The 15,253-nt window shown below is 36.2% G+C and overlaps 2 protein-coding genes across 3 annotated transcripts in view; one reads left to right on the top strand and one right to left on the bottom strand.

The window, feature by feature from the left end:
* The window catches only part of LOC137487869 (uncharacterized), a 55,014-nt gene extending 41,138 nt beyond the window's left edge, over window positions 1-13,876 (bottom strand). Inside the window, exons 1-3 of the mRNA XM_073926788.1 lie at window positions 13,825-13,876; window positions 6,879-7,163; window positions 1,421-1,567 (exon numbers count right to left, since the gene is read on the bottom strand). Coding sequence (XP_073782889.1) covers window positions 1,421-1,567; window positions 6,879-7,163; window positions 13,825-13,876 — 484 coding nt within the window. The remainder of the gene's footprint in view (window positions 1-1,420; window positions 1,568-6,878; window positions 7,164-13,824) is intronic.
* Window positions 6,653-15,253, top strand: part of csf3r (colony stimulating factor 3 receptor) — an 83,019-nt gene continuing 74,418 nt past the window's right edge. Inside the window, exons 1-2 of one of the 2 annotated variants that reach the window (XM_073924433.1) lie at window positions 7,093-7,306; window positions 11,728-11,884. The gene's annotated coding sequence lies outside the window, so the exon portion shown is untranslated. Of the gene's footprint in view, window positions 7,307-11,727; window positions 11,885-15,253 lie in introns of both variants that reach the window. The other variant, XM_073924432.1, reaches the window with a different exon arrangement.

Raw genomic sequence — 15,253 nt, 5'->3', positions numbered from 1 at the left:
GTGAGATTCCCGCTTTTTTTAAATAAATATATATAACATTAATGCACATCAGTAATTCGCCAGTAACTTATTTAATGCATGTTCCTGTAAGAAAACATTATAAATAATTGGAAATCCGGCGACAGCATTCATCAAACCCTTGGGAACAACTGTGGTCGGAACCAAAGTTCACAGGTCTGTGTTCTCTGAACTCCTATCATTGCTTGCCGCCGAACCCCGTCATAGCTCATTAGAGCTGTGAACCTGCACTAGTCTCACGGTTCGGTTCGGTTACGATTATCATGCCATCGATTCGGTTCAATTCGATATTTCGGTGCATCTCGGTGCATTGACGGTGCTTTCCATACACAGTTTTATATTTTCTTCACAGCAGCATTTCTTGTATTAAAATGTATGAATATATTTATATTTATACACTATTTGTAATACAATTTTGTCATTTAATACAAGCAGTCAGAGATATAAACTGTAACTTTAAACAAAACGAGCATTTAGCAAATAATATAAACAAATATAAATATCCAGCTCAATTTCTGATCCTTGTCTAGTTCTCTTACACCCCTTTGATTGGTCACACCCTCAAAAAAAAAAAAACGGTTGCGATTGGCTCTTGCGCGCTGCGTTCTTTACACATGAGTGATAATGATAAGCGGCAGGCGGCAGCGGCGATCTCGCAGCTGATGTATGATAGACACAGTGGAGAAAACTCTGCAGACACGCGCTCGTTTCTGTATGCAAAAGTAACGCTGTAAAACAGCCGAGAAGAGAAGAGAAGCCACGCCAGCAGGTCAAATGGGCCACTGTGTGTGTGTGAGAAAGAGAGAGAGAGACAGAGCGAGAGAGAAATGGAGTAGGCTACTTTCATTCTCTCGATCTCAGTGAAATAGGGGCTATTGTTGTATATGTCAGTGAAAGACTGATCCAGCAAACACACACAGTGAAATTGTGCACAGTTTATGAGTTTTAAGTGGTTAAAGCGCTGTAAATACTCGCAATCGCCTCGCGATCGCCTCCCTCGCGACAAAGTGCATATGAGGTAAATGACGTCAGTAATAACCGGTTATGATTATTACTGAACTGATAGCGAATTGTCCGCGTCTGCATCGCAGATCATCGAAGGAACGATTAATTTTGAAACCCCTATAGCTCATTACCATAAAGTTGACTTGATTTCAACTCTCCTCAATGCCCATGCCGGAGAAGACTGCAAATCGCTGCCGGCTCTCATTGAAAATGAGTGACTTCCGGCTACTTTGACACTCTCGCTGCTTTCGGTGTGAACGTACGGTAATGCTTTTGCACCATGCACTTCAGACATTAAGCCTAGACCATTAAAATAGAGCCTTTGATTACTCATTTCTCAAAAACACAAAACATTGTGCACTCAAACTGTATACTTTTACTTAAAATCCTCAAATACCTTTGATATCGTTCATCTTGTGCCAGAAGTAAACCGTATATCCCTGAATGATCCCATTTCTCTTTTGGAGGGGGATTTCGTCCCAGTGAAACTTGAGATGTGAATGACTGATGTCCTCATAATTCAGCTCCGGAGTCTTAGAGGGTGCTGGGATAAAAAATAATCAAGATTTTGTTAACATTATACAGTTGAAGTCAGAATTATTAGCACTCCTGAATATTTTCCCCCAATTTCTGTTTAAAGGAATGAAGATTTTTCAACACATTTCTAAACATGAAAGTTTTATTAACTGATTTCTGTTATCTTTACCATGATGACAGTACATAATATTGTACTAGATGTTTTTCAAGATACTATTAATCAGCTTAAAGTGACTTTTAAAGGCTTAAATTAGGCAAGTTAGCGTAATTAGGCATGTTAATATAATGATGGTTTGTTCTGTAGACAATCAAATCCCAAATGAATGTCAAAATATTGATTAAGGGAGCTAATAACATTGATAAAAACTTTTATTCTAGCTGAAAAAAACCAAATAAGAAATAGAAATAAAAATATTATAGGAAATACTGTGAAAAAATTCATATGTCATAATGTCATAAGTCATTTAGGAAATATTTAAAAAATAAAAAAGAAAGAAAATCACAGGAGGGCAAATAATTTTGACTTCAAATATATACTGTATATACAAGTATTTATAATAAAACATATGCTGGATAAGTAGGCAGTTCAATCCGCAATGGCGACCTATAATTAAAAAAAGAGACTAAGCGGAAAAGAAAATGAATGAATAGTCCTAATGAATGAGATATAGTCCCGTAGGTCATATTGGTTAAATTCCTCAATCACAGAGTACAGCTTATGACGGTTTTAGGGCAATACAAATTAAAGTCTACAAGCTAAAAATACCGGTAGTCTTGGGTAAAGTTGTAGGCAGTATGTCTCTTTGCCTGCGGTGTGAGGAGTGATGGCTTTGTGTAGGTTTAAATCGAACAGCACGTTCATCAACAGTGGGTGATGCGGTCTGAAGACACACGCTGGAGTGACAGAATGGTGAGGAAATCTCCGCTGACGGCATACAGAGCACTGGGAGACTTCAGCGGCGTGCGCACTAATCCACTGACCCTTGAAAAAGACGAGCTTCAAATAATCTGAAACAAATGATTCATTGGATTCACTTACTTTCTTTAAGGTAAGTGGTTGCAAATTTTTTTGTGGGCTGAATTTAAACATTCATTCATTCATTCATTCATTCATTCATTTTCTTGCTGGCTTAGTCCCTTAATTAATCCAGGGTCGCCACAGCGGAATGAACCGCCAACTTATCCAGTAAGTTTTTACGCAGCAGATGCCCTTCCAGCCACAACCCATCTCTGGGAAACATCCACACACACACTCATACACTACGGACACTTTAGCCTACCCAATTCACCTGTACCGCATGTCTTTGGACTGTGGGGGAAACCGGAGCACCCGGAGAAAACCCACACGAAGGCAGGGAGATCATGCAAACTCTACACAGAAATGCCAACTGAGCCGAGGTTCGAACCAGCGACCCAGCAACCTTCTTGCTGTGAGGTGACAGCACTACCTACTGCTGCCTCGCCCTGAATTTAAACAAACAAATTTAATTTAATAATCAACTTAATTTGTTTGTTTAAATTCACCCCATATTAATTGTTTGCAACCACTTGCCTTGAAGAAAGTAAGTAAAATCCAATGAATAATTTTTTTCAGTGCACTATAAATCCACCTACTGTATAGCTAATAAGTTATTAGTTATTCCCTGCTAAAGAGGCCTACTGCACTCAATTTTTAAATGACTGAGGTTCAATTTATAGCAATTTTAAAGGTCCACAGAAACCAAAAGCTTTTGTGTAGATCACAGGTGTCAAACTCTGTTACTGGAGAGCCGCAGCTCTGCACAGTTTAGTTCCAAGCCCAACTAAACACACCTGATCAAACTAAATGAGTGCTTTAGGCTTGTTTGAAAACTACAGGTAAAGGCTGATTTATACGTCAAGCACACGCGTATGCCACGGCGCAGCCTACACGTGGACGCATAGCCCTCGCTGTGGCTGTCGGCGTTGCTGACGCGCACCTCTCAAAAAATGTAACTAGACATCGCAACGACGCAAGCTCTGTGATTAGTCGGCCAGATGGAGCGATTGTTTACAAGTGTGAAGACCCGTGATTGAGCTTCGGATGGAAAGTTTTGTTTTGTGTTTACCTCATGACTGAAGTTGTTGCACGTCCGCCAGTACCTGACTCAAAATGAGTGAGTTTGAACCACTTATACATTAAGTGAGAAAATCCCTCACTGCTCTCGACTGAAGGGCTTTTTGTGGCTAAAGTGTTTTTCTTACAGTGAAAATGCTTAAAGCACAGTTTGTTTAATAGTTTTATTCTATTATATTTATTTCTCTTTCCTTTGCAGGGTGGAAAATAACTGTATGTATACAGTGGAAGTCAGAATTATTAGCCCTGCTGAATATTAGCAACCTTTTTTCCCCAATTTCTGTTAAATGGAAAGAAGATTATTTTTTTACTTTTTTTTACAAAACTAATATTTATTGATTAATATTAAATGTCAGAATCTCCTTCAAATAAGCAGTCTGAAAGAATCTTTGAGAACATGGAGTGTGCTGGAGCGATAAGCGGAGATTCGGGGGGAGAGAAGGGGTCTCTGCTTTCTTATCAGCCTTCAGAGCTGCCAAACACCACTGGCACCAACAATTCAAATGGAAGTTTATAAGAGATGACGATTAGCTGGCTCAGATATTGCACCTTTTTCTGCATTAAATTGGTCTCAGTGAAGTGGCGGTGCATGTTAATCAAACAAACAAACAACCAAAATACTGACATTTATTAGCATATGCAGTTGAAGTCAAAATTATAAGCACGCCTAAATTATTATCCTCCCTGTATATATTTTTTTCCCTATTTTCTGTTTTATGGGAAAAAAAATAAATAAATAAATAAATATATATATATATATATATATATATATATATATATATATATATATATATATATATATATATATATATTTCTTTTTTTTTTTTTTTTACACATTTCTAAACAAAATACCAGATATGACACTAGTATTCAGCTTAAAGTGACATAAGTGGTTTTTCTGTAGACAATCGAAAAAAAAATATTACTTAAGGGGGCTGTTAATACTGACATTGTGTTCTTTGGAAGGTGTACTTGCATTATAATGCTATTATATTGTCATTCTGGCATTATATAATAAATAGCTTAAAATGACTATATATATATATATATATATATATATATATATATATATATATATATAGAGAGAGAGAGAGAGAGAGAGAGAGAGAGAGAGAGAGAGAGAGAGAGAGAGAGAGAGAGGGAGGGAGAATCTCAATATAATTTGGTGCAATATATCATACAACAAAAAATAGATATCATGACAGGCCTATTCATCCATACATAAACTTCAGCTGTTAGCAAGCAAACTGCACATCGGCGGTTTAGAAGTGCTAACAATAATGCACTTTTTACCACTACATTCTATGCTTCAACGTGCAGCATGCGAGATGAACTGAAACTAGCCGAATATTATAGTGGGGACTCTCCATAATGATAAATGTGACCTTCAGATGATGATTTCTCCTTTTTTTCCCCCTGAAGTGTCACTTTAGCTCTCTAACATGACATTTTCGGTGGCTGAAGTGCAGTGATGACATTTACCGTGATTGCGACAACAGCAGCATTTGTAAAATGTAAGGATTTGGGCGTATATGCACAAACAATAAGGTTTCTCAAATCCTTTAGGAGCAAATTGTGCCATCCGAGACGTATCGCACATGAAAAATACTATAGTCATTTGTAATAAAAACAAAATTGTTTTTAACCATATACTTGCATAAACATAATGTTATAATATTGAAAACTGGACTGGCACAGTTTCAATTTACTGTTATCCTCTATGTTAAGCTGCTTTGAAACAATCCAGATTAATTAAATATAATATTTACAACTCTTTGTTAATGAATGCTACGGCATACTATAGTATTAACTTTAGTGTAGTTTTAAAGTATTTGCTAACATGAACACAAAACAAGAGCTAATACATTAATTACAGTATTCACTCATCTTTGTTAACGTTAATTAATGAATACAGTTGTTCATTGTTAGCTCTCAGTGCATTAACTAATGTTAGCAAGCACAGCGTTGGGTTTTAATAGTAGTAAATGTTGAAATATGATTTACAAATGCAGGCATCGTTTGATCGTGTTAGTAACCTAAATACTTTAACTAATTACATGTCCCATATTGTAAAGTGTTACCACTACAGAATCTAACATTGGACAATTTTACAACAGTAAACTGCTGTTTATGGTTGTAAAATATACCCTATAATTATGAAAAATAATTAATATTTGCAGATTGTCTCAGGATACATCAATACAGCATAATGTTTATGTACAACATGGCAGGTTTAGAGTTAGAGTTGGGGTAGACGGTAAGGTAAACACCTTCCGTCCACAAGTGTGGACGACAACCTATTACCGTCTTTCCCAACTCCAACCCTAAACCCAACCATCACAGTAATGTAAAAACAGTAAATATACTGAGTAAATATATCTAGTATTATTCAGATTTTTATTAAACTACCCATAAAATAGTATTTAATTAAAGTCTACCCCTACCCAAACCCTAAACCCAACCCTCACAGCAGTGTAAAAATAATATTTATTCTGAGTATTGTTCATAATTTGTATTAAATGACCCATAAAGTTGTATTTAATTAAAGTCTACCCCTACCCAAACCCTAAACCTAACCCTCAATGTACGTTAGTGTAAAAAAAAAAAAAAAAATTTTAAATCTAACGTCAGTTAACTTCCGTCCACGGGTGTATCTCTTCTAGAAACCACCTATTACCATCTTCCCTTAACTCCAACCCTTAACCCGTCACAGTAATGTAAAAACAGTAAATAGACTGAGTATTATTCTTATTTTTTTATGAAATTACCTATAAAATTTGTGTTCAATTAACATCTACCCCTATCCAAACCCTAAACCCAACCCTTACAGCAGTGTAAAAATAATAATTATTGTTGCGTGTCACAAAAATTATGCTATATTGATTTGAGTATCCCCAGCTGTATTCCGTCTACACTTTACCACGGTAATAAAATACAATTAATGGGTAATTTAATAAATAATATAAACAAATCTAGTTAACTTCCGTCCACAGGTGTATCCCTTTTAGCAACAACCATTCATTCAAGTGCTTTACTATGTTATGGTTCAAAAACCAATAGAGTGTTTACTATAAATTATAGCTTTTTTCATGTGGGATGATTCAATTTTGATTTCCAGCAAAAGGGGGAGGATATCTTTTCCGTCTAGAGGTCATTTTGAGTTTTTCAGCATTTTTAAATTGAAATCGAATAACGTTATAGCTGAAGATGCCACGTGACTCACTTTGTTCGGGATGTCCAGAGAGCGTCAAAAGTAAACTTTCACCCAGTTGGAGATAAGATGATGAGCAGGGCTCCAGAACCCGAGCAGGATTGGAATGAAATGAGGCGTTCAAGTGTGCTGTGCGATATCTGTGCGGATCCGGCCTGACTGACAACGGCTTTATATTCCATCCAGCAGCAGCAACAGCGGCGGCGCCACAGCGACATCTATAGGCAGCCGGCGGCAGTACAGCGCTTCTTTGCAGGTGTGTTTTTAAAGTCAGTACAAACCGCAGGAGTTTCACAGCTGGATCTCAGAAGTGTCACGCCTGTGGCAGGCAGAGCACAACTGTGGTGTCATTTGATTGCTTATTCTGTGCTCCACGTTAGCCTAATTTCTAATGCTCCACGAGTTGTGATGCAATCAAAAGCCTGCTGCAGGAAACTCCGGTAAGCTCAAAGCTGGGAATGGATTGTCAGTAAGCTTGCAGTTTTTAAACTATAGTGACATGCAGGGATTTTTTTTTACTGGAGTAATTACAGTAAATTATGCATAATTACATGCAACTAAACTGAACCAACATTCTAACCATATAGCTAGTATGTGTTAGTAATGTACTCAGTAGTAAAAGCAACTACTACTAGCCAAGCTGGGAGCCCAGCCAAAACCAGCTATGTCCAGCTTAAACCAGGCTGGTCAAGCTGGTTTTAGCTGGATTTAGCTGGTCATTTTCCAGCCCGACCAGCTAAGACCAGGCTGAAAATGGCTGGAAACCAGCCTGGAAATAGCCAAAACCCCTCTAAAACCAGCCTGGTCAACCAGCTAAAACCAGCCAACCAGCCTAGGCTGGTTTAAGCTGGATTTTTCTGCAGGTACAGTTTAACAAACCACATTAAAAAAGTACTACAGTAATAGTATAGTAAACACTACATGTATAGTGTTTTTGAATGATAATATAGTAAAGTACTCTAATGAATCTGTTAATTGTAATTGTGTTGCTATGGTCACACAACAACTATTGTAATGTAATTAAATGACCTTTAGACTCTGATTTTTAACTATAGTAATTACAGTTAATTATGCATAATTACATGTGACTAAACCAAACCCACATCCTAACCCTAACCATTTAACAAGTATGTGTAAGTACTTAATGGCACTCAGTAGTTAAATTTATAGTCACACTTTAACAGCCCACATTAAAATACTACAGTAATTTATAGTAAATACTATATTATTTTTGAATCAATGTATAATAAATTACCCTAATTAATCTGTAGTGGTAATTGTGTTGCTATTGTCACACAACAACTATAGAAATATAAAGAAACAACCCAATATTGTAGCTTTTAAACTGCAGTGAAATGCAGGTTTTTTTACTATAGTAATAAGTTAACTATGCATAATTACATGCGACTAAACCAAACCCACCTTCTAATCCTAACCATTTAACAAGTGTAATTAATGTTACTCGTTAGTTAAATGAATAGTTACACTGTAATAACAACCAACATTAAAAAAACTACAGTAATTTATAGTAAATACTATAGTGTTTTTGAATCATACTATAGTAAAGTACCCTAATTAATCTGTTGTGGTAATTGTTTTGCTGTGGTCTCACAACTACTATAATATAAATAAATGACCCAATATTGTAGTTTTTAAACCACCGTGTATCATGCAGGGTTTTTTTTTTTTGTTTGTTTGTTTGTTTGTTTTTTACTATAATAATTACAGTTAATTATGCATAATAACATGCGATTAAACCAAACCCATATTTTAACCCTAACCATAGGATATAAATATTAATGTTACTCAGTAGTTAAATTAATAGTTAAACTTAATAACAACCCACATTAAAAACTGCTACTGTAATTTATAGTAAATACCATAGTGTTTTTGAATCATAATATAGTAAAGTACCCTAATTAATCTGTTGTGGTAATTGTATTGCAGTGGTCTCACAACAACTATAGTAATATAAATAAATGACCCAATATTGTGATTTTTAAACTATCGACTATGGTGACATGCAGGTTTGTTTGTTTTTACTATAGTAATTACCGTCAATTATGCATAATTACATGCAAATAAACCAAACCCACATTCTAATCCTAACCATATAGCAAATGTGTGTGTGTAAATAATGTTACATAATAGTTAAATGAATAGCTACACTTTAACAACCCACATTAAAAAATATTACAGTAATTTATGGTCAATTTTCCCAGAGATGGGTTGCGGCTGGAAGAGCATCCGCTGCGTAAAAACTTGCTGGATAAGTTAGCGGTTCATTCCACTGTGGCAACCCCCATATAGCATAGTAAAGTACCTTATTTAATCAGTTGTGGCAATTCTACTGTTATATGGTCACACAATAACTATAGTAGTACAAATAAATGACCCAATATTGTAGCTTTTAAGTTATAGTGACATGCAGGTTTTTTACTATAGTAATTACAGGTCATTATGCATAATTGCGACTAAACCAAACCCACATTCTAACCCTAACCATATAGTAGGTACAGTAATGAATGTTACTCAGTAGTTAAATAATTAGTTACACTTTAACAACCACACATATTTAAATACTACAGTATTTTTAGTGAATATTGTAGTGTTTTTGAATCACAATATAGTAAAGTACCCTAATTAATCTGTTGTGGTAATTGTATTGCTGTGGTCTCACTACAACTATAGTAATATAAATAAATGACCCAATATTGTGATTTTTAAACTATCGACTATGGTGACATGCAGGTTTGTTTTTTTACTATAGTAATTACAGTTAATTATGCATAATTACATGCAAATAAACCAAACCCACATTCTAATCCTAACCATATAGCAAATGTGTGTGTGTAAATAATGTTACATAATAGTTAAATGAATAGCTACACTTTAACAACCCACATTAAAAAATATTACAGTAATTTATGGTCAATTTTCCCAGAGATGGGTTGCGGCTGGAAGAGCATCCGCTGCGTAAAAACTTGCTGGATAAGTTAGCGGTTCATTCCACTGTGGCAACCCCCATATAGCATAGTAAAGTACCTTATTTAATCAGTTGTGGCAATTCTACTGTTATATGGTCACACAATAACTATAGTAGTACAAATAAATGACCCAATATTGTAGCTTTTAAGTTATAGTGACATGCAGGTTTTTTACTATAGTAATTACAGGTAATTATGCATAATTGCGACTAAACCAAACCCACATTCTAACCCTAACCATATAGTAGGTACAGTAATGAATGTTACTCAGTAGTTAAATAATTAGTTACACTTTAACAACCACACATATTTAAATACTACAGTATTTTTAGTGAATATTGTAGTGTTTTTGAATCACAATATAGTAAAGTACCCTAATTAATCTGTTGTGGTAATTGTATTGCTGTGGTCTCACTACAACTATAGTAATATAAATAAATGACCCAATATTGTGATTTTTAAACTATCGACTATGGTGACATGCAGGTTTGTTTTTTTACTATAGTAATTACAGTTAATTATGCATAATTACATGCAAATAAACCAAACCCACATTCTAATCCTAACCATATAGCAAGTGTGTGTGTGTAAATAATGTTACATATTGTAATAGTTAAATGAATAGCTACACTTTAACAACCCACATTAAAAAATAGTACAGTAATTTATAATAAATTTTCCCTGAGATGGGTTGCGGCTGGAAGAGCATCCGCTGCGTAAAAACATGCTGAATAAGTTAGCGGTTCATTCCGCTGTGGCGACCCCGGATTAATGAAGGGACTGAGCCGACAAAAAAAATGAATGAATGAATGCATTTATAGTAAATACTATAGTACCTTATTTAATCAGTTGTGGCAATTCTACTGTTATATGGTCACACAATAACTATAGTAGTACAAATAAATGACCCAATATTGTAGCTTTTAAGTTATAGTGACATGCAGGTTTTTTACTACAGTAATTACAGGTCATTAATAAGCATAATTGCGACTAAACCAAACCCACATTCTAACCCTAACCATATAGTAGGTACAGTAATGAATGTTACTCAGTAGTTAAATAATTAGTTACACTTTAACAACCACACATATTTAAATACTACAGTATTTTTAGTGAATATTGTAGTGTCTTTGAATCACAATATAGTAAAGTACCCTAATTAATCTGTTGTGGTAATTGTATTGCAGTGGTCTCACTACAACTATAGTAATATAAATAAATGACCCAATATTGTGATTTTTAAACTATCGACTATGGTGACATGCAGGTTTGTTTTTTACTATAGTAATTACAGTTAATTATGCATAATTACATGCAAATAAACCAAACCCACATTCTAATCCTAACCATAGGCTATAGCAAGTATTAGTAATTAATGATACTCAGTAGTAAAATTAATAGTTTATTAATTGTAATAATTAATACACTTAATAACAACCCACATTTAAAATTGCTACAGTAATTTATCGTAAATACTATAGTGTTTTTGAATCAATAAATAATAACGTACCCTAATTAATCTGTTGTAATATTTGTATTGCTATGGTCACGTAATATAAATAAATGACCCAATATTGTAGTGACATGCAGGTTTTTTACTATAGTAATTACAGGTCATTATGCATAATTGAAACTAAACCAAACCCACATTCTAACCCTAACCATATAGTAGGTACAGTAATTAATGTTACTCAGTATTTAAATGAATAGTTACACTTTGACAAACCTTTTTAAACAACCCAAGCTCATTCTGAAAACGTAGTCCTGCAGACGTTTCTGGAGACAGCGGAATACGTCCCGGCAGGAACGTACGGCCGCGTTTATATTTTTCAAGCGAACGCTGCTGTAACGCTGTTCCCTATTGTGCTTGCCAGCCAGCCGGCCGACCGCTTACCTCCTTGTGGAGGGCTTCCCCGCTGCAACCCGTTTGTCCACTCAGCTCATCGTGTACGTCGGCAGGCCCGAGATGCAGAGAGGAGTTGACCACGGCGATCAGTTTCGAGTCCCGGGAAGAGCGGTTCCAGCAATCAGGTAAGACAAAAACAGAATCCCAAAATTTAAGTCAACGAGTTTCGTAACAGGGTGAGAACGTGGTGAAATGCGAAAACGCGGTAGGAAAAAAAAATCAGGGCTTTTCTTTTTTTGGACGGCTTTTTGTAAACTATTGCTCGGGTTTAGGAAAGTGAGCGGGCGGGCGGGTCAATTGGTAAAATTGGTTGGGTTCAGAGAAAGAGGAGGGCGGGTCAGCCGATTGGCCGGTCGCGCAGTCAATCATCCAGTCAGTCGGACAGCGACCTCTGGTGGGTTCACGCGAGAACATCGCAGACGCGAACCGCACTCGCGAGAGGCGTCTGAGATGCGAAAAAAAGCCCACAACAGCGGCCTCTCGCGGATTCGCAAAAACAAAAACTGCAGCCGTACGTACCCGCCGGGATGTATTCCGCGGTCTCCAGAAACGTCCGCGGGACCACGTTTCCACAATGAGCCCGGGTTGTTTTTAGAAATACTACCATGAATTGGTGTCAAACCTTTATGAGTTTTTTTTCTTCTACACTAAAGTAGATCTTTTGAAAAATGTTGGAAACTTTTAACCATTGACTTTTTTACTAGGAAAAAAAAATACTACGGACGTCGATGCTTACAGATTTCCAGCATTTTTCAGAATATCTTCTTTTGTGTTCAACAGAAGAAATAAAGTCAAACAGGTATAAAGGGTGAGCAAAAGATATACATCTGTCAATGATCCATTTCTGCAAATTTTATTGTTCCATAGATAAACCCTTCATGTGATTGCATCTGATGAAATTTCAGAAAAGCTAATTCTTTAAACATTTCCAGAGCTCTTTTTCAATCTTTAACGCACTAATCGTACAGCACCACTCTCTTGACCTGATGTATTAGAAGTGCAAAATGATCATGGTTTCTCTTTAGACTGAGGAATATTAGTGCTGGTGGTTCAGGGGTGTAGAGGAGGGACGGTATTTGTTCCAGATTTATTTGTAATTATAGTTTAGAGTTCTGAAATGCTGAAAGTTCATTCGTGCTGCGTCCGTGGCATTTGAGAGTGAGATTTCTTTCCATGCCATGAAATGAGTTTAGTCCCGCATGAGCAACACTGACAAAGAAATACCAGCTAATTATTTATCTGGAGGAATGTACCTTCAGGGAGCGTTCGGGCCACAATCTCGTCTTTTCCTCAGCAGAAATAAGAAGAAATGACTGCCTATAATGCTGATAATGTCAATTGGTCAGTTTTAAAATGAATGCTGGATGTTGGAATCAAATTAATGCGATTTTTATTTTCTCTCGTCGTTGTTGAATTTTATCTACCTTGCCAGTTTACACCAACGAATAATTATTAATAATTTTAAACAACAGAGATGCATGAGATGAGATCCAGCAGCAGGTCCTGAGATGGTCTGGGCTATGAAAAGCTTCGCTCAGGGAGGAGCAGTTGGCGGAGCTGTTGCTGACCACCTGGAGCTCAGAGCCTAAATTTTTAAAGATGAGCTACCCTCATAAATAAAGTGCTGATATTACTTTAAAATAACTATGTTCTTACTTAAAAAGCTCTTAAAGTTTGATTTTGTGGCATAATTAATGAGTATTTTTCTAATTTTGCGGATTTCCTGTCTGCTGTTAACAGTCCTCATCCTGTGCAGCATATGCAAGTTGCAAATGTTTGGGATAAGCATATTTCGAACCATGATCAAAACTGACTGGAACTACATGTGCGTTTCAACTAAAATAATGCACTCCCTCCAGCCAATCAGAATTAAGAATTTCAACAGACTTTGGAATAGAATGCTATATATTGTTTATTCAGCATGGCCCATTCAGAAAACGTAGCCCTATATACATTTCTGGAGATCACAAATTATGTAGCCTGAAGTACGTATGGCTGCATGTCGTCTTTAAAGTGAATGCTGTGGGGCAGTATGATGTTGATCCTTTTTATGCTGACCGCTTACCTCCGTGGACGGCTTTTCCGCAGTTGCCAGTTTGCCCAGTGCCTCGTCGCATATGTTGTGACATGGAGCTGAGTTGACTGCGATGATGGAGTTCAAGTCCACAGGAAATAAATAAAGTAGTTTCACACTGAAAATAATGGATGGATAGATAGATAGTAAGATAAATGGTTAGATAGATGAATGGGTGAGTGGGTGGGTAGCGGGTGGGTGGACGGGCAGACGGACGGACAGACAGACAGACAGATAGACAGATAGATAGATAGATAGATGCAGCAAGCCAGCCTGATCTTAAGGAAACGTAAGTAGTTTACATTTGGTCAGTTTAGTGGCTAATTCGTATTCGTATAGTTCAGTTGTATGAAAATGTATGATTATAAAAAGGAGGCATGGCACCAAACCCCAATCGTCATTGGGTGATGAGCAAATCATACTAAATTTTATTTACATACTAAATTTTTTATTTTATTTACTAAATTTTCATACGAATTAGTCACTAAAGCAAAAAGTTACGAATTACCATGAGATTGCGTTGGGCAAGCCACTGTACAAGCTGGTAACAGCGGAAAAGCCATCCACAAAGAGGTAAGCGTTAAGCTGTTAAGCGCAAAAAGGAAAAGAGTCATACCGCCCCATAGAGTTCGTTTTAAAGACGAAACGCAGCCATATGTACCTGTACATAATTCACGTTTTCCAAAAATATATATAAGGCTACCTTTTCAGAATGAGCCTATGTTGGAAAACCTCCTCCTGTATTCATTTACAAAGCTCATGAACTCTACTGAACGTCAGCATAAATCAAATGTCTTCTTTGTTCATTGGCAAAAAACTTTATTACACATTAAAAATATTGTAGTATTTTATAGTGAATATTATAATGTTTTTGAAACATAATATAGTAAAGTACCTCAATTAATCTGTTGTGATGATTGTATTGCTGTGGTCCCACTTAAACCATATATAAACAGTAAATGACCCATACTGTAGAACTAGTTTTTTAGTAATGTTCAAGTTAATTAGTTTAAATTTAGCCCAAAATCAATTGTTTACAACCACTTACCTTAAAATGATGCTGTTCCTTTTCGTGCTTAGCCGCTTCCTCTGTTACCAGTTTATCCAGTAGTTTGCCGTGTACGTCGACTGACTTATTTTGTGGGGCAGAGTTGACTGCGATGACAGGGTTTAAGTCCAGCGAAGAACAGTTCCAGAAAGCGAGACAAAAACAAAAGCCTAAAAATAAAATAAACAAGTAAATAGCAAGATGAGAATGTGGTAACATCTGAAAACATGGAAAAAATGAGCCTGTCACGGGGGCTTTTAATTTTTTTGAAATGCTTTTGAAAACACTGTCGGGTGGGTTTAGAGAAGTGGGTGCGCGGGTCAATCTGTGCCCTTAAAAAACACTTGGTTGGGTTTAGGGAAGGAGGAGGGT

This window comes from Danio rerio, chromosome 16 (genome assembly GCF_049306965.1).
Source record: "Danio rerio strain Tuebingen ecotype United States chromosome 16, GRCz12tu, whole genome shotgun sequence".
NCBI classification, from domain to species: Eukaryota; Metazoa; Chordata; class Actinopteri; order Cypriniformes; family Danionidae; genus Danio; species Danio rerio.
The sequence above is the reverse complement of the archived record's forward strand: the minus strand, read 5'-3'. Positions and strand labels throughout refer to the sequence as shown.